Source organism: Grammomys surdaster, unplaced genomic scaffold (genome assembly GCF_004785775.1).
Source record: "Grammomys surdaster isolate TR1022 unplaced genomic scaffold, NIH_TR_1.0 277, whole genome shotgun sequence".
Taxonomy (NCBI): Eukaryota; Metazoa; Chordata; class Mammalia; order Rodentia; family Muridae; genus Grammomys; species Grammomys surdaster.
Window position 1 is genome coordinate 60,992 of NW_021604718.1, and position 18,506 is coordinate 79,497.

The 18,506-nt window shown below is 47.5% G+C and overlaps 1 protein-coding gene across 6 annotated transcripts in view; it reads right to left on the reverse strand.

Annotated features, from left to right (window-relative positions):
- Positions 1-14,826, reverse strand: part of Mapk14 (mitogen-activated protein kinase 14) — a 57,452-nt gene extending 42,626 nt beyond the window's left edge. For 2 of the 6 annotated variants that reach the window (XM_028777053.1, XM_028777052.1), the window contains exon 1: positions 14,314-14,826. In XM_028777053.1, coding sequence (XP_028632886.1) covers positions 14,314-14,429 — 116 coding nt within the window. In that variant the 5' untranslated portion in view covers positions 14,430-14,826. Of the gene's footprint in view, positions 1-576; positions 662-13,470; positions 13,604-14,313 lie in introns of those variants that run through there. The other 4 variants (XM_028777056.1, XM_028777055.1, XM_028777054.1 and 1 more) reach the window with 3 other exon arrangements.
- Between the last annotated feature and the right edge of the window lie 3,680 nt (positions 14,827-18,506).

The following is an 18,506-nucleotide window of genomic DNA, read 5'->3' on the forward strand; positions in this document are numbered from 1 at the left end:
TACAGGCGAGGTCAGGGGATCTGACACCTTCATACAGACATACAGGCAAGCAAACACCAATGCACATAAAAGGTGACAGACCTTTTTAAAGAATCTTTTATTGATCTAGAATTTTCCATTCAGCAAATTTAAATGTACACTATGCAATACAATGAAAAACAAACCAGTAGTCAAAATATGAGTTCTAGTTTGGCACTTACTAGGAGGCGATCCCAAACAAAGCTCTCACACTCCTGTCTGTGAAGTACCACAACAGGAATCGCCAGCCCTGCCTAGCCTGCTATGAAGGGGCTCACGTAAGTATGTTGAGTGTGCTTTCTATTAAAAACAGAAGTGTCGCTTGTGTCTGTGTGTGGGCCTGTGCGTGTGAGTGCCATGCCTGTGGAGAGCATTGGATCCTCTGAATCTGGAGTCACAGGCAATTAGAAGCTTCCCCACATGTGTGCTGGAATAGAACTTGGATCCTCTGCAAGAACAGTATGAACTGTCAACAACTGAGCCATCTCTCCAGCCCCAGAAGGTAGCTTTAAATACTGCAAGTTGAAGTGAATATCCAACTATAAAATAAGTCTGTACCTGCAGTTTCCAGCATGGAGCTTTCCATGTAGTAAAATCTCAATATTTTTAGATCTTTCTCTCACATTGGAAGTTCAGCATTTCTCTGAAGTAACAGTAAAAAGAGAAGATTATTAAAATGTAATCATGTAATCCGAGAGTCCTTGAAATCCTCCATGATTTGTCTATCTATGGATACCTGTAGTTTCTACAAGCTACAAGTGTACACAGATTCAACACCTCTTAGATGGAACCTGAGAATTACTACGGTTGGCAGTATATCGTAACCCGTCCTTTAAAGACGGACCTCAGACCCACCCTTCCTTTGCATGCTTCTTTCCTATTCCGGTCTGCGAGAGAGCAGAAACTGTGGTTTATCTTTTATCCCTGGCATCTAGTCATGACCTGATCATAAAACAAAAATAATAGACACAATCCAAAAACAGATCACTGCTGACCTCCAGAACAGAGAAGGCTGGGGAGTCAGAAGGACAGAGGTGTCTGCAGACAAACTGCTGCCGACTGTAGCAGAGCAGCACTCTCCCTCCTCCAGCCAGTCCCAGTCAACAATTCAGACAAAGATTTTAGATACTGTTCCTTCCACTGTACACTGTGTGTGGTCATGGTAACAGCTCTCTGCTGCGCACACAAGTTCTGCTAGTCAGGCACACAGGTCAACTATTAGGGAAAGCAGTTCCCGGAGCCCAGCTGAGACCCACATCTTGACCCCTGAGTGACTCTGAACCACAGCTGAGAGCAGCAGCTGGGTCAGGCTGGTCCTTCTCACATCTGTCCTCTTACGTGATACTCTCCCGTCCGCTCCCTCCCGTACTCCCTGCACTGAGTAGTACACTCAGCTCTCAAAAGAACTCTCAATACTTTTTTCCTCCATGAAACCATTCTAAATACTGTAACGCACAGACAACCACCACTTCTGGGTTTAAGTCCACACCTTGGGAATATAGTTCCCTAGTCTGTTTCTTTATTTCTAAGTAGCCTGTTCCACATGCGGGTGAACCTGGAACACTGTCTGATAGGTATCAACAAATCTTCTTCACTACAGTAAACCCAAAACTTAAACGTTGGGTGTGTATAAATACACACACGCGGTAATGGTGAGTGCTGTTAAATGGACAGGACCTAGACTCACCTGGAGACAGGCCTCTGGCCGGGAAGGGTTATCTTGATTACACTGAGCTGGGAACACCCAGTCATTCCCTGGCTGGGATCCTGGACATCCTGGCAGGGAGCTGACCAGCAGCATGACCTCATGACTCTCTGCTTCCTGACTGTGGACTGGCTGTGACCAGCTGCTTTAGGCTCCTCTTGCCTTGACTCACCCACCATAAAGGACTGTATTCTTCAGTTGTGAGCCAAGAGAAATCTTTTTCCTTCACGTTACTTTTGTCAGGGCACGTCATCAAAGCAATAGGAAAAGAAAGTAAGACACGCATGATGCAAACAAAACACCAATGCATAGAAAGCAAAACAAATAAATCATTAAAAAAATAAAAACCGCCGGGCTGTGGTGGCGCACGCCTTTAATCCCAGCACTTGGGAGGCAGAGGCAGGCGGATTTCTGAGTTCGAGGCCAGCCTGGTCTGCAGAGTGAGTTCCAGGACAGCCAGGGGTACACAGAGAAACCCTGTCTCGAAAAACCAAAAAAAAAATAAAAAATAAAAAAAAATAAAAACCAATCAGGGAAGGTAGGGTGCTACAGAATCTTGTACATCTCAGTGGATTTTTACAAGATTGGATGTTCTTAATTTTTGACATAGGATTATCACAGTGTAGCCCCACACTGACCCCAAGCTCACAATCATTCCACCTCAAGCTCTTGATTGCTAGAATTACTGGTCTGTACACACCTATCACAATAGAGGAACCACCAAGAATACTTTTGTACGGCAATGTGCCCAAAAGGGATATACACAGAAGAAGGAAACTTAAGAATGTGCCATGATGTAAAATGATGATGATATGATGATGGAGGAGGGGAAGGAGGAGGGGGGGGAGGAGGAGGAGGAGGAGGAGGAGGAGGAGGAGGAGGAGGAGGAGGAAGAGGAGGAGGAGGAGGAAGAAGAGGAGGAGGAGGAAGAAGAAGAGGAGGAGGAAGAGGAGGAGGAAGAGGAGGAGGAGAAGAGGAAGAGGAGGAGGAGGAGGAGGAAGAGGAGGAGGAAGAGGAGGAGGAAGAGGAGGAGGAGGAGGAGGAAGAAGAGGAGGAGGAAGAGGAGGAGGAAGAGGAGGAGGAGGAGTAAAACTGCCCAAAGATAAAGCTGGGATATCAGAACAGCAGAGTGTTTTGAAGAAGCATGAGGACAAGACAAAGTGGGGCTGTCGGAACGCAAGTTCTCTCCCTAGACCCACGTACAAGTGCTGGGTGTGGTGGTGTGCACTTGTAACCCCAAGACTGAGCAGAGACAGAAGGGAGGAGTCCTGGGACTTGTTGGCCAGCAGCCTAACTAGAGATCCAGGCCGATGCAGTCCTGTCTGAGAGGAGACAGACGCATCCTTTAGACTGCACACAAACTTGAGAACAGGGACACATATACATGACAATAAAGACATAAAGCACAGCATTAAATATTAAAATTTACAAATCCTGATACAGAATTAGTTATTGCCACGTCAGAACCCTTTAAGCATTACCACGGGTAATTCAGAAAACACCAAAATACGAGTGTAAATAGCAGACTCTAAGTCAAGAATAAAGCTAATTTTTTTTTATTACTGCTGAAATCCACAGATTACTAAAAAATTTACCCTCTGTTATTGTCTGATACTTGAAAGACTAAAATGCTAACAAGAACCTTCAAAACGTCGGTAAGAGCAGTGGTGCAGACCTGTAATCCCAGCAGAGGAGAGGCAGAAGGACTGCCATCAATCTGCAAGCAGGCTAGTATGCATGGTGTGCTCCAAGCCAGGGAGGGCTTCTGTATCTGGACTGTGTCAAGCACAAGCTTCGTCATGTGAGCTGATAACACTGCTACTCCCCGTTTCTGTGTTTGCATGAAACTGTCTTGCTTCTCTAACATTTTTATTTCATTTGAGATAGGGCCTCACTATACAGCCCTGGCTGAACATCATCTCTTCAGAACTCTGAAAGAACGCTATCTACTGAAAGACTGCAGTAGGAGAGACAGGGCCAGAGAAGCAGCGATGCTGGGGACACACTGCCTTCAGATCTGGACTTCATGCTGACATTCTCAACAAGCTTCCCTTTCCAGAGTCCCCGACAAGCCCGAGGTGGAGTCTTGACAAAGGAAAACAAAGTTATCCACATTCACTGCTTCTTCACAGGCTACACAGCTATCCATGTGGCCAACACAGTCTAGGCAAGCTGTCCTGACCACAGTAAGCTTGGGACCTTGGCAATGCTCTCCAATGTTCTCCTGGAAATAATGAAGGTCATGCTGAAGGAAGCCCCAAAGAATGTGCAGCATTCCTCTCTGCTGACAGGTACAGCGTTCAAGTTAGCCTATAGTTTTTACTCAAGACCAACTATTCTAAATATGTACAGTTGCGTAAAATATTTTCAATTGAAGGTGACTAATTTCCCTAACCCTCTGCCGACATAAGGCACCACTTATAAGACAGATCTGGCTGTCACAATGGGAACTGTTATAAATCTTAAGATAAGACAACACTGCTGTTAAACATACAATACCCAGTCAGACCCACAACAAAGTATCGTTCTCTGCTCAGAACACCTACAGGCCAAGGACCCTATGTCACACTGTGTTTGGGGATATAAATATGTAAATGAAGTTTGGGGATACAAAGAAATAACAGATCACAATTTTAAAAAACTTCACGTGTATTGCATGTGTGTCTTGTGGGGATGTTGGATTCCCTAGGACTATAATAAGAGACAGTTGTGAGCTGCCATATGGGACCTGGGAATTAAACCCAGGTTCTCTCAAAGAACTGCCAGTGCTCTTAACCAGGCAACTATTTCTCCAACCCCCAGACCACACTCTGTTACTTTTTAAACCTTTTACCTGATATCAGTATCATTTAACATTGAGTTGCTGATTTCAAAAGAGATCATCCAACCATAAGGCACTCAGAACACTGCACAAGAAGGAATCAGAAACCTAAGGAGACAGCCTGCAGCATCACACAGAGGGACAGCAGAGCTGGGGAGATGGTTCATTCCAGCAGCAGGTATGAAGACCTGAGTTTGATCCTGGTACCAACATAAACCAAACAACAACAGCAACAGCAACAAAACCCAGCTAGAGACGATGTGCCTGGAAACAGGAAGATTCATTCCTGAGGATCCCTGGCCAGCTAGTCTAACCAATCCATGAGCGCCCGATTCAGTGAGAAACACTATCACAAAATAAAGTAGAAAGTGACAGTCGACAATAACAGGTTAACCTCTGGTCTTTGCACACATGCAAGAACATTTATACACACACATACACACAACAAAATCAGGTCATCACAACTATGTCAATACAAGACGTCAACATCAGTATTTCACACAAGATTAGGGAGTTGGATTCTTTCTTTTTTCTTTTTTTTTTTTTTTGGTTTTTTCGAGACAGGGTTTCTCTGTGTAGCCCTGGCTGTCCTGGAACTCACTCTGTAGACCAGGCTAGCCTCGAACTCTTGAACTCAGAAATCCGCCTGCCTCTGCTTCCCAAGTGCTGGGATTAAAGGCGTGCGCCACCACCGCCCAGCCTCTTTTTTTTTTTACAGATGAGAAAAAATTAAAATCTTCATTGGCAACTGGCAGACTAGAAAGAAAACAAATAGAAACGATGTATTAAAAAAAATAAAAGAAATGATGTATTTCTAAATCTAAGTTCAAGGAAGTTAGAGCTAGCAAGAGCCCTAAATGAAAGGTTTAAGGGGGAAGGGTAAAGAAGGAGAGTCACCTACTGAGGATGCTAAGAATAGAACAATTATTTCTGGGAATTAAATTAGATCTGTTACAGGAATGCGGTAATACAAGATGAACTTAGTACTCACATAAGCCAGACACCGCAGGCTGAGTGCTACAGGAAAGAGCGGAGGCCTGGTCATGAGCATGACGACGGGCCAAGTGGATGCCGAGCAGAGGGCTCACGATCAAGACCAAGTCCTCTCACACCCACCTTACTAAACAGTTTCCCAGAGCCTTCAAACATCAAGAGAGGACTTGTTGTTTTCTGACCTCTTGTGGGCACATGCTGATGCCATCACTCCAGATCTGAACCGCCGGATGGAAAGGGCTCTCTGACACAGACGTCCAATACATGCCCTGGCATCACGCTGCCCTAGATGTCACAAGCTACTAGAATGTCACTTGAAAGGGGAGGGGTTGTCTTTAGAAATATAAAGGTAGTTTTGAGATGATGACACTGAACAATATGAAAGAAAGAAAAGCTACAAAGACTTTCAAAGCAACCTAGGTCTTTCCCTGCTTCTGTGTGTGCATGTGTGTGTAGGCCAGAGGTTGATCTTGGGTGCCTTCCACCGTGTTTTGAGAAAGGCTTTCTCACTGAATCTGGACCTCAATAACTTGGCTAGGCTAGCTGGCCAGCTAGCCCAAAGGCTCCACCCATCCTCCTGTCTCTGAGATCACACATGTGCTGTATCCAGCTTTCACATGCTGCCAGGGATCCAAGCCACGGCCTCATGCGCTCACTGCGAGCACTATGGCCTCTCCCCAGGTCCCTCGCTTTCTTTGGTCTTTATAAAGAATGCCCAACACTACTAATACTACACTAATGACCTGAGGACAGCAAAGCAGCAACTGCTGCTGTTCTACTGTGGGCTGTGTGCTGTATGCTGTATGCTGTGTGCTGTGTGCTGTGTGCTGTGTGTGCTGTGTGCTGTATGCTATGGGCTGTGTGCTGTGTGCTGTGTGCTGTGGGCTGTATGCTGTGTGCTGTATGCTGTGGGCTGTGTGCTGTGTGCTGTATGCTGTGGGCTGTGTGCTGTGTGCTGTGTGCTGTGTGTGTGCTGTATGCTGTGTGCTGTGTGCTGTGTGTGTGCTGTGTGTGTGCTGTGTGCTGTATGCTGTGGGCTGTGTGCTGTGTGCTGTATGCTGTGTGCTGTGTGCTGTGTGTGTGCTGTGTGCTGTGGGCTGTGTGCTGTGGGGTGTATGCTGTGTGCTGTGTGCTGTGTGTGTGCTGTGGGCTGTATGCTGTGGGCTGTGTGAGCTTGGAGACACAACCAGTATAAACCTGCAGAAGGGTACGCATACGATTTCCTTCACAAGCACAGTGGCAACACCACTAAGATCTACAAGGAAGAGATTTTGAAGGAAACAAGGAAATCTGTAATCACATGATTCAATGTTACAGGAGCAAACATGTCCAGGGTCTACAGTTAGTCAGACAACAGGTCTAGACAGAATAAACATTTGTTCTCTTACCTTTCTTTTATGTTGCCATGGGAATCTGTTTGCAGGAACTTAATTTCTGCAACCAGATGATAAAGCAAGGGGAGGGGGCTGCATCAAAGAAAGAAGAAAGGCACTCACACGAAGGCAGCCAAGACAGGACAGAGCAGAGCTGTTACAAGCATCTGTAGGTACTATCTGCCACAGCTATTCAAGTTAATATTCCGTGGAGCCTTACAGACAAAAACATCAGTGCCAGGTAACATGATGAGGGAAAAGCAGGAGTGGAGAACAGACACAGAGCCAAAGATTGAAATAAATGGGATTTTAAATATTCAGATACTCTGAGGAAGACACAAGTGACTTAAACTTGACCAGTATCAAGAAAAAGCCTGGAAGTCAAGGATGTTAGAAACCACTCGGCCGGCCAGCAGCTCCTCTTTCTTTCTCAGCTGAACTCAACAGCTAATCTCCTTGTTCCTTCCTTTTGGCAGCAAAACCCTTCAACCACAACAAGAAAACTGAAGTAAGCCCATGTTATTTGGAGAGCTGGAATGGAGTACCCTGAATTTCCAGAGCTCAACAAAAATCCTGGCTCTGGCATTCAGGACTTGTGGAATGACAGCACAGGGCACAGGTCAGGGCCCTGCAATGATTCATCTCTCCTGTGCTATCGTAAACCACACACAGGAATTAGCACCTCTATCAGTTAAAGAACAGAAATGAAAAACTAGGGAGCTACATCCCAGCTCCGCTGGGTCTGCAACCCACCTTGGCTTACTTCTTCAGCACAAAAGTCGGTCTCTACAAAGGCGAATATGACCGTAAAGGATTCTGAGCCGCTGAAAACCCCTCCCCTTCTGATTGCTCCCAGATCCACTCAGCTCTAGCTGCTGCTCCTCGGGTCTTCTGTTAACCCTTCAATTCCAAAAGCTCTTACCTTCTCACCCACCCCTCACGTCCAACCCCTCAGCTCAGTCTTCCCTCACTGTTACATCCACCACCGCCCTGCTGCTTAAAAGTATAACACAGGATGGCAGACAGTATTTGCTTGTCTAGAAGGCATGTGCAAGGACCTAGGTTTCTCAGTACTGAGAGGAAGACAGAAAGGAAAAAGAAAAGGAAAGAAAGACAAGCTAAGCCACTCTGCACCTTCCTCTCTGTCTCTCAGTCCCTGACACTGCAGCCGGCTTCCTTTCCATCTCTACTGTGGGCACAGCAGGGCTGTGGGAAGGAGAGCACTTCTGCACTCTGTGAACATTCTCTGCCCTGTACCTTAAGAGCAACCCACACATTGGAGTCACCATGTAACATACAGAGCCATGTTCCTGGAGAGAGAGAGGAACCCACAGTGCAGCACCTTTTAACACTCCACTTGTCACCAGAATCTATCCACTTCCCCAAGACCAAAACTTGGGAATTGTTCGACTTTCCTGTACCACTTCTGTCTCATCATTGGCCTGGGCTGGGAGCACACCTAGGACCCTGGAACAACCTCTAAAGTGTATTATTTTACAGAATGGCATCTTTTCTTCCGTTAAGAATTTAACAAATTCTTTTACAATGGAAAACTGGTTAATCCTCACCACAAATGTGCTTAAATTACAGAAGCACTTTGCAAAGATCAATATTCTCAAACTGAAACTTTTGAAAAAAATTCAAGTTTAAAGAAAGTTCTGGTCTTAATATTTCCTCAGTAACTACGTAAGCAATTTGCATGTCCATGACAACCCTCAGCAGAAAGCCCTATGTTCCAGGTCAGGAACATTGTATGAGGTGCACTGATATCACAGCAACCAGACCACTCCAATAGGAACAAATTGGCTTTGTGTCAAATTTCACAAAGAACAGAAATTTGATGTATTTTCAAAGGCCTAGCAAGTGAGGCTTGGTTATTTCATTTCTATATACTGTACTTATACAACACCAACAGGATTGGTCCCAAATTTCCATAAATATATACTGATAAATTCAAGATGGATGGTATTCATAAATCCAGAAGTCACCTAGTTTTTCAGGAAAAAATTTCATCTGGTCATTAACTTCATCTTCAATTTATTAGGTCTCAGAGAGAACATGACTTTAGTAGGTTGTCTACCTTTTAGATTAGTTGCACAGTGACGCTGCAAAGGACTGTACAGAAACTGTCACACACACACAACTTCAGCAGCCACACCAATCAGAGACTCTTGAAGTGCTGGAACCCTGGACCCCTAAACCAAAGCAGTTCTAACAAGTGTGTCACTCCTTTATATAAGCCCAACTCATCCACAGAACTAGGCTAAAAATGCCAGCCTGGAGGCTGGAGTGCAGCCCACTGGATACTGTGCACACACCAGTCCCCGGGTTCAATCACTCACTATGCAGAAGGAGGAGAGAGAAGTAAAGCCAGCCTACATGGAGCTAGAAAGGGAGTACCTGATAATGCCTTCAATGAAAATCATTGATGAACTGAAGAATCACGTTAAAATGCCAGTTAATATTAAAGTGACTGAGTCCAGGGAATTCCCTGACATTTGAGCCCTAAGCTTTAGGAGTTTAGCATACTCCCCAACATTATCTACAGAAGGCAAAGCCAACACAGATCATCTCTGAATTAAAGAGAAATCAAAAGAAGAACACTTCTCAATAATCAAAACTCAACGTGGCGGAACTGAGAGGTCTGGAGTCCACTGACCGCCACGAGTGGGAACAGAATTCAATAAAGTAAACTGTATCCCGGCTCAGCTGAACTCTTCAGTCTTTCTCCTCTAGCCATCCAAGCCCTTGCCAGGAACTGGGGAAGAGCTGCTCAGGAGTTATGAGCATTGACAAGGTCTTCTGGTGGCTCACCTGGAACTCCAGCTTCAGAGGATCCAATGCCCCCTAATGGACTCCAGAGGCACCTACCACACTGTGGTGTAGAGACACGTATTCAAACAAAGCACTCATACAAACAACAATAAATAAATCTAAACATCCCACACACACCACACACACCACGCACACACCCTCTTGCCAGTCATCATGTCTTGTGGACCCTTTCTATTTATTGTCTTTCTTGAGACAGGGCATTTGTTGTGTTCACTCTGCAGGCCAGGCTGGCCTCAAACTTATGGCTGGGAGTTATGATTTGTATTTACATGTTTCTTATTAAGACTAGTAACATCCAGCTAACTACAAAGACAGTAAATGGAAGATAGGCCAGCTAAAAGCAGCCTGGTGGCCCACTCCTGTGATCCTAGCCTCAGACAAGTGGATCAAGAGTTCCTGACCAGCAGGCTCTGTCTGGAAGGAAAGCAGGAAGAAAGGCAGGAAGGGGAGGAAGAGAGACCAGCTATTATTACAACTAATAGTAAAGGTGCAGCTTCCTCAATCATCAAGAGTGAAAAAAGTCATCTTTTCATGCCAAATCATACAGTTTTATTTTTACCTTGGTTCACTAAAATAAAATAAATGGCAAATGGCTACTAGTACTTAGGAAAAAAAGCCTCATTTATTTTTGTTATATTTACTGGAATAATCTTGTCCTATATAGCATGCTAAACCAGATTTAGTTTCTTAGAAGAAATTACCATGTTTAACTACAAGTTTGCTACATGTTTACATGCCGATCATAAACTATGCATCACCTGTCTACAACACAGAAAGCAACCCATAAAATGCAGCCTTTAAACTCATCCATTCTTCTAAAAGCCCAATGACAAAATGAGCTGTGTTGTTCTGTACTCTTATCTCAGGAACCTAGCCACTATTTGGTGGCATGCAGTATATACCAACGAATAAATGGCTGTGAATGATCTAGAAGTAAAATTTTTTTTTTTTTTTTTTTTGGTTTTTTGAGACAGAGTTTCTCTGTATAGCCCGGGCTGTCCTGGAACTCACTCTGTAGACCAGGCTGGCCTCGAACTCAGAAATCCACCGGCCTCTGCCTTCCAAGCGCTGGGATTAAAGGCATGCGCCACCACTGCCGGGCTCTGGAAGTAATTTTTAATTCTCACTCTCAAGGCCTGGTGCCCAACCAAGTGTGCCCAGCAAGGGGCTGGAGAGACCCCTGCCCCAAAGGAAAGGCACTGCCGTTCCTGTTTGTATTTCCTTAAATTCGCCACAAAGATTTTCCCCTATGCCCCAAACCACACAATCAATGCTTTGCAACAATGTGGTCTTTAACGATTTTGCTTCCCTTTTCAGGTAGTGAATAAAGTTCCTTAAAACTTAGAGAACTTAGTTTAGTTCCCTTTAGATTTTTAAAAAGAAAGATATTTGTAAAACCATACCAATTCTCAAATTTCTAGACTCTCATTCATCTTTGACTCACAGTTGGTAATACTACAATTTGCCTCTTGTTTCTGTTACTGTTGTTCACTACATACTACAAATTAAAACAAAAATCATAAACTTAAGAGAAAAAAATAGGGGCTGGAGAGATGGCTCAGTGGTTAAGAGCATTGACTGCTTTTTCAGAGGTCCTGAATTCAATTCCCAGCAACCACATGGTGGCTCACAACCATCTTTAATGGGATCTGATGCCCTCTTCTGGTCTGTCTGAAGACAGCTACAGTGTATTCATATGCATAACTTAAATAAAAAAAAATCTTAAAAAAAAAAAAAAAAAGAAAAAGAAAAAAAGAAAGTTACAAACCAAAGTATATCATGTCCCATTCGGGAATTCCTTTTTTGAAGAGACCTCAAGTCCCTCCCGACTTAATACAATGTCACCAGCAGGACTAAGAGGCCAGGTCCCACACCAACTTTTTACACTGTTACCAGAGGAACTGCCTTCTCTCAAGACTTCAGTCTAAATCCCCCTCAATTATTTCCATTCAAATGGAGTTCACTATTCCCCAACATCAAACTATCTCAGGATGAAGGTGAAGAAAGGGAACATAAGCCTCAAAGTGGATTAAAGAAGAAATTCAAGAAGCCAGGTGTAGTGTTGCATGCCTTTAATCCCAGGACTCTGAGAGGCAGAGGCCAACCTGGTCTACACTGTGAATTCTAGGACAGCCCATCTCAAACAACAACAAACAACAAACAAACAAAAGATGTTTTTTCAGCCAGACCTAAAAAGCTACTAATTGAAAACACAATTTCAAATAACTTGAGAGAAGTAACACCTGTAAATCTAACCGGAGGTGACATTTGCTCAGTCACACAGAATTTCAGTTATCTTTTCCTCATCAATAGGCTATATCATAAATCTCTAAGGTAGAGACTCTGCCTCTCTGGAAAGTCAGGCAAGGAACTGAACAGTGGTTGTCTCTGAAAGACCAGAAAGCAGGGCTGAGGGCAGAAACAGGCAGCTTTCTGCTGCATACCTTCTTGATCCTTCTTTCAAGCAACCTGCTTTGTGTTGTGCACTGCTGCTGGGGATGGAATGCAGGGCCTCCTTCCCACAGGCCAGGCCAGGGCTGTCCCACAGGTTACATCATTGGGCCAGCACTACCTATGTTTAAGAAGCTGTTTGGTAGAAGTCTAATTGTGAGGTTGTGCTCAATTATATCACACAGAGAATAACAGCACTGGAGGAAGTGGTGTTGGCTTCACTATGGCACTTCACTGTGAGGCTGGCTCTTCTGTCAGGGCAGCAGTGTCCATAGGGAACCTTGCAAGTTCGCCCTCTTAGAAGCCCTGAGTTCTGTTGCTTCACTCTCTGAGCATACAAAAGGAAACAAAAGCCTGATACTGTACCAATTAGGAATGAAGAATGGAGGTACTTAAGGCACTAGTAAGTACTAGAGAAACAATGACTCTAACAAACCAGTCACAAATACAGGAGAGATGTAAATTATTAACATTTCCTTTAAAATGTAAACTGCCATTCTGAGAAGGGGGTGGGAGGAGAGGGAGAAGTCAAGGTTGGTACCATCTGCAACACAGCTCAAGCAGCCTGAACTAGCCAATGCAATGTGATCTGTCGATGGACACAATTGCACAATCTCAATTACCCAGAAGATTCTACCAAACAGGAAATTCACGATGTGACTTTAAGTAACACAGGACTCATACTTAAAGGTTAACACATCCAGAACCCTGGAATTTATTCCAAAACAAAACAAAAACCATTTCACAGACTCTTTCGGAAAACATGAACACATGTAAATCACTAAAACGCAGAAAGGGCTCATCTGTTTGAATATTTACTTTCAGACAGGGAGCTCTAAATTAATACTAAGCCTCAATAAAAAAATACTATATGAATCCTTGAAAGTTCCTTACGACATTTCCGGAGTGGAAGTTTTACGGTATAAATTTAATCTGAAACCTGCTCCCTGGGTCTTGCATGGTAGCAAAAGCCTTGATTTTCAGCGCTGGCAGACAAAATTTGTTGAGTTCCAGGCCAGGCTTTGGTCTAGCAGTGGGGTTCAGGCCAGACAGGGAGATCCATCGTGAGATTGTCTCAAACGAACTAAAATAAAAAAGCTGAAAAGCATCGTTCCCTATGTTCCAGGATCTCCAGAAAACCACCACGTCCCTCGGGTGCTTACACGCTGATAAAGCTCCCTGCACATCTTCTAAGGGATTAAAAAAAGAAAAGAAAAGCAGCCCCAGGAATTATTTCAATGAAAAACTATTTATGCCTCCGGCACTAGTCCTACCTTCGTGATCTCGAGGGGAGCCCAACGGATCAGAACCCCTCTGGCTCCGTATGGAAAACTGTTTTGTCAAACAATACCGAAATGAGCAGCGGTATGTGACTAAGCAAGCCGGGCGAGCTGGGGCGTCCTCGCAGGCGCTGCCACCCTCCCTCCCCGAAAAGGAAATACGCTTTCAACCGGATCGGAAACACACCACGCAAGCTGGCACCGCGCGCGGTCCCCGTGAATCAAAAGTCGGTATTTTAAAGCTCTTCGGGGTGCTGCTAATCCGAGTGCGAATCCCCAAAGAACGTTTCCTGAGCCGGGATTTGTTTTATCTCTTTTTTTTTTTTAATCGATGGAGGTTTGCAAAAATGAGGGAAGAAATAATAATTCCGGGTAAGGGAGCGCTTTTTCTTGCAAGTTTCGCTCAGGTGACCGCAGTCCCCGGGGTCAGGCTCGCCTCTACTCCTCCTCTCGCAGGAGCTCCGCCCAGCTCCTCGGCTAACCCCAAAGTGGCGGTACCCGGAGGCAGGGTCCTGCGACCCCAGCGCTGCAGAGGGACCCCGCCGGGAGGAGCAATCGCGGGAGCAGGGAGAGCGCAGGGTGGAGCACCATGCCACCGCGCCCACGGCTGATCGGATCCCGCACACGGGTCACCCCCTACCCGCGCGTGCAGGGCGAGGGGTGCACGACAGGTCCTGCTCCATCTCCCCCTCTGCACCCCAAAGACACGCCCGGAGGAGAATTCCTACCGCTGGGCGCATCGCTGAGCCGTAGGGACAGGCCTGGCCCTCGGGCATGCAAGGCCACCCTGTTAGATCCACCGAGTCCCCCCCAAACCCGAGGCCCGGCGACACTCACCACACCGAGCCATAGGCGCCCGAGCCCACCGGGGACAGGTTCTGGTATCGCTCGGGCACCTCCCAGATGGTCTTGTTCAGCTCCTGCCGGTAGAACGTGGGCCTCTCCTGCGACATCTTCCAAGCGGCGGCTGCGGGGCGTGGAGGTGGCCGAGCCCGGGGTGGGGGAGCCCCCTGCCTGCAGCCAGCCGCACGTTCTCCGCTCGCCCGAGGCAGACCGGACCCCGGCTCGCCCGCTCGCCCGCGCAAGTGCGGAGGCTGCGACCCAGCGGCGCGCGTTCGTCCTCCCCTCCCGTCAGCCGCGGCGAGCCTCGGTAACGTGCTGGGGAGCCGGCTGCACGGCTCGAGGCTGCTCCCGCCGCGGTCCCCCTGCAGCCGCTCCCCGGGCAGCGCACGCCGACGCCGCGCCGCACCACACCGGCTCGAGCTCCAGCGCCCGCTCGGGCTCCAGTGGCCGCGATCCCACAGGCAGCCGCCGGGAGCCTCTCGCACAACTCTCGCGAGAACAGCTCCCGGAGGCGTTTCCCCCCCCCCCACCCACCCTGGTTCCGCGAACCGAGATCTTACCCAATATGGAACCTGCCCACGGGGCGGGGGCGGGGGCTCGGGGGCGGGGCTCAGGGGGCGGTTCGCGAGAAGAGCGCGCGCAGGACGGAGAGGGTCTCGCGAGAAGAGAGACGCGGCTGGGGAGCCGAGGCAGGAACTCTCGGGGAAACTGCGCTGCCGGGGCCCCGAGGGTGGAGGGCCGCCGCGTGGGGCGCGCGCGCCCCCGTGTGGTCGGACCGGCGAATGCCCGGCGCCGTGGCGGAAAGAGGGGTGGGGGGAAGAGAGCCAAACGACCTTTGAACCCCGAGCCACCTGCTCGCTGCAGCCCGCAATTTCCAAGAAACACTTGCGAGGACAGACAGGCCCCGTCCAGCAAGCTGCTGCATTCCCATCTGCTCAAGGACATGTGGCTTACCCCGGGATGCTGATGAAACCTGGCCTCCCCCCCCCCCCCCGCCCAGGCAAATATCAACCCTGCCTCAAAGCCCAGGCTCTCCCTCCGGAGAGACGCTCCTAGCAGCTCCTAAATGTTCGCAGGCAGGAGAGCCTTACCCTGGAAGTTACAGGAGGAGAGTCCAGGGACCCACGGGGAATCTAAGGCAAAAGCTCGGAGGTAGACGTCGTGAATGTCCGCTTTCAGGCTGGGGGACCTGCGTTTGCAAGGCCCTGGGTTCAATACCCACTACTGGGAGGGAAGGTAAACACACACACACACACACACACACACAAAATGCAGGTAGGTCATGCCAATTCTGGAAGGTCTTCTTATATAGTTTATTTATTTACATGCACACAGCTTGTAATCCCAGCATTTGGAAAGACCAGGAGACCCTTCTCATATATTTTATTTATTTACTTACTTACTTATTTATTTAGATTCACACAGCCTGTAATCCCAGCGTTTGGAAAGACCAGGAGTACATAGCCTCTGCTATGTACTGAGTAGTTAAAGAGGCCAGCCTGAGCTATTATGAGACCCGTATCCGGAACGCCCCCAAACCCACCCAACTCAGGTTTGAGACCAACTCCTGACCTTTAGAGCCATCCAAAACGTAGAAATTTAAAGGAAAAATTGGGGAGAATGACTTAATCCATGCCCCTGGGAGTATGGGGCAGCAGGGCGAGGAGCTCTGACCACACCGCATTTAAGACAAGTCTGTCGAGCTGGCTTAGGCCCCGGTTCTAGTCTCTCCGGGAGAAATCCAACCCTGCGTGGAATCTTCCGTAGAAGCGGAGAAAGCTAATAACAGCGAGTGGGGAAAGTTAGACCGGTCAGAACCCACATCACCCCTGCCTACACCGAGCAGGAGAAAGGAACTCTGACTCTCGTGGCTGTTTCTAGAAGATCCTGCTATGCGGAGGGCAGCCCGGGGCCCTTCCCCTCGCCCCGGATGCCATCCTCGCCGTGCTCGCCCGTCACCCGCGCAGCCGGAACGCCGGCGGGTTCTGCGGCAACGGCTCGGGAACTGCCGGCCTCCGCGTCCGCAGCGCCGCCGCCAGCCAGGCTGGAGCCGAGTCTGTCCCCAGCGTCTGCGCTCCTGCCGGCCACCGGAAACCAGGTGAGCCTCGGTCGGGAGCCCACAGCCCGCTCGCGTCCCGGAGCACGGCTGCTGGGGTCACCTGCAGAGCCGGGAGGGTCCCAGGCGCTCTTTCAGGGATTTGCACAATGAATGGGTGAATGAATGAATGGCGGTGGTCCCTGGAATGAAGAAATGAATGAAAGAATGAACGAATGAAGGAATGGTGGTGGTCCCTGGAATGAAGGAATGAATGAAGGAATGAATGAAAGAATGAATGAATGGATGGCGGCGGTCCCTGGAATGAAGGAATGAATGGCGGTGGTCCCTGGAATGAATGAATGAATGAATGAATGGCGGTGGTCCCTGGAATGAATGAATGAATGAATGAATGAATGAATGAATGGCGGTGGTCCCTGGAATGAAGGAATGAGTGAATGAATGGCGGTGGTCCCTGGAATGAATGAATGAATGAATAAATGAATGGCGGTGGTCCCTGGAATGAAGGAATGAATGAATGAATGGCGGTGGTCCCAGGAACTTCTCTCTCCTTATAGAAAGGCTGCTTGAAACAGCAATGACAAGAGACAAAATGGGGTTTGCATACTGTGGACCCTTTGAAAACTGGCTCCTGTGTGGTCAACAGCTGAAGGAACTGCTCTGTTCTGTGGGCCACACTTCCACCCCATCTGTGTCCTTTCCTCATTGGGCCTCAGCTCAGGGCCCCTTTTGCTTCCAGACTTGACTGGTTTTGTTCATTTTGTTCTCTCTGCCTGAACCCCGCCCTCCCTGCCCTGTCCCCCTTCTCTGTCTTCTAGTCCTTCTTGATGGATCCTGCTTTGGGTCCTCCCATGACGTCTTCTCTGTTCAACCCAGTACTGAGTATCTATCTCTCCAACACTCCCCCTTGGTATTGCACGGTGTAACATTAAACGAAGGTGTTTATGCAGCTGGAGGGCTGTCACATTCAAGTGTCTCCTGCTACAGGATGGTGCTGTCTGCCGACACCTTTTTGGTATCCCCCATACAGTCTCCATCAAAACCGAGAGATTTTGGTTGGGAATTACAAGTGCTTTTGGGGTTTGTTTGTTTGTTTGTTTGTTTTAAAATTGGAAGTGAATTTTGTCTTACGGTTTTAGGAAACATGTGAAAGATGACGTATAAAATATATTCTTGTACCTTAACTAATTTCCAGGGTTTCCTTTTCATTGGGTCAAAATTTTATAAATCAGGTTACATTTATAAATCAGCCCTTGTGTGCTGCACCACATCAGGCTCACCGGCTCTGCCGTAGACAGGCTCTCACTGTGGCTGTCCTGGAACTCAAGGAGATCCGTCTGCCTCTGTCTCTGGAGCGCTGGGATTAAAGGTGTACACCACCACTACACCAGGCTCCTCCAGCTTCTTCTTCGCTTTCTCTTCCTTTTTTTTTTTTTTTTTGTTTGGTTTTTGGTTTTTCGAGACAGGGCTTCTCTGTGTAGCCCTGGCTGTCCTGGAACTCACTCTGTAGACCAGGCTGGCCTTGAACTCAGAAATCCACCTGCCTCTGCCTCCCAAGTGCTGGGATTAAAGGTGTGCGCCACCACTGCCCGGCTGCTCCTCCAGCTTCTTAAGACACACTTTTGTACCGCCCCAGAAATTCTGACTCAGGAAATGATTTTTATTTGGCTTGTGGTTTTGTTTGTTTTGAAGTAGGATCTCATACAGCCGGGGATGACCAACTTGCTTGGGATGGCTTGCTATGTAACAGGGGTTGGTCTTGAACTCCTGACCCTCCTGCCTCCGTGCCACCACACTCAGCTCCCTGAGTTTTTGTTTTTAAAGTTTGTTTCTTGTGTGTGTGTGGTCATAGATGTGGGCTACACTGCCAGGTACAGGTCCCAGGACAACTTGTGGTTTCTGTCCTTTCACCTCATGGGTCCCAAGGCGCAAATTCAGGTTGTTAGTCACCTTAACCTGCAGAGCCATCTCAGCAGCCCTCCTCTAGGGACACTTTTAAACCCTTTGTCCTCCTTCCCCTCCCTCCTTCTTCCCTCTCTCAGTTTAAAGTTGACATGACTCAGATATTTTAAATTATTTCCCTTAGATCATCTCTAAGTGTGTTGAATCCTGACCCTGAAATACCTAATCT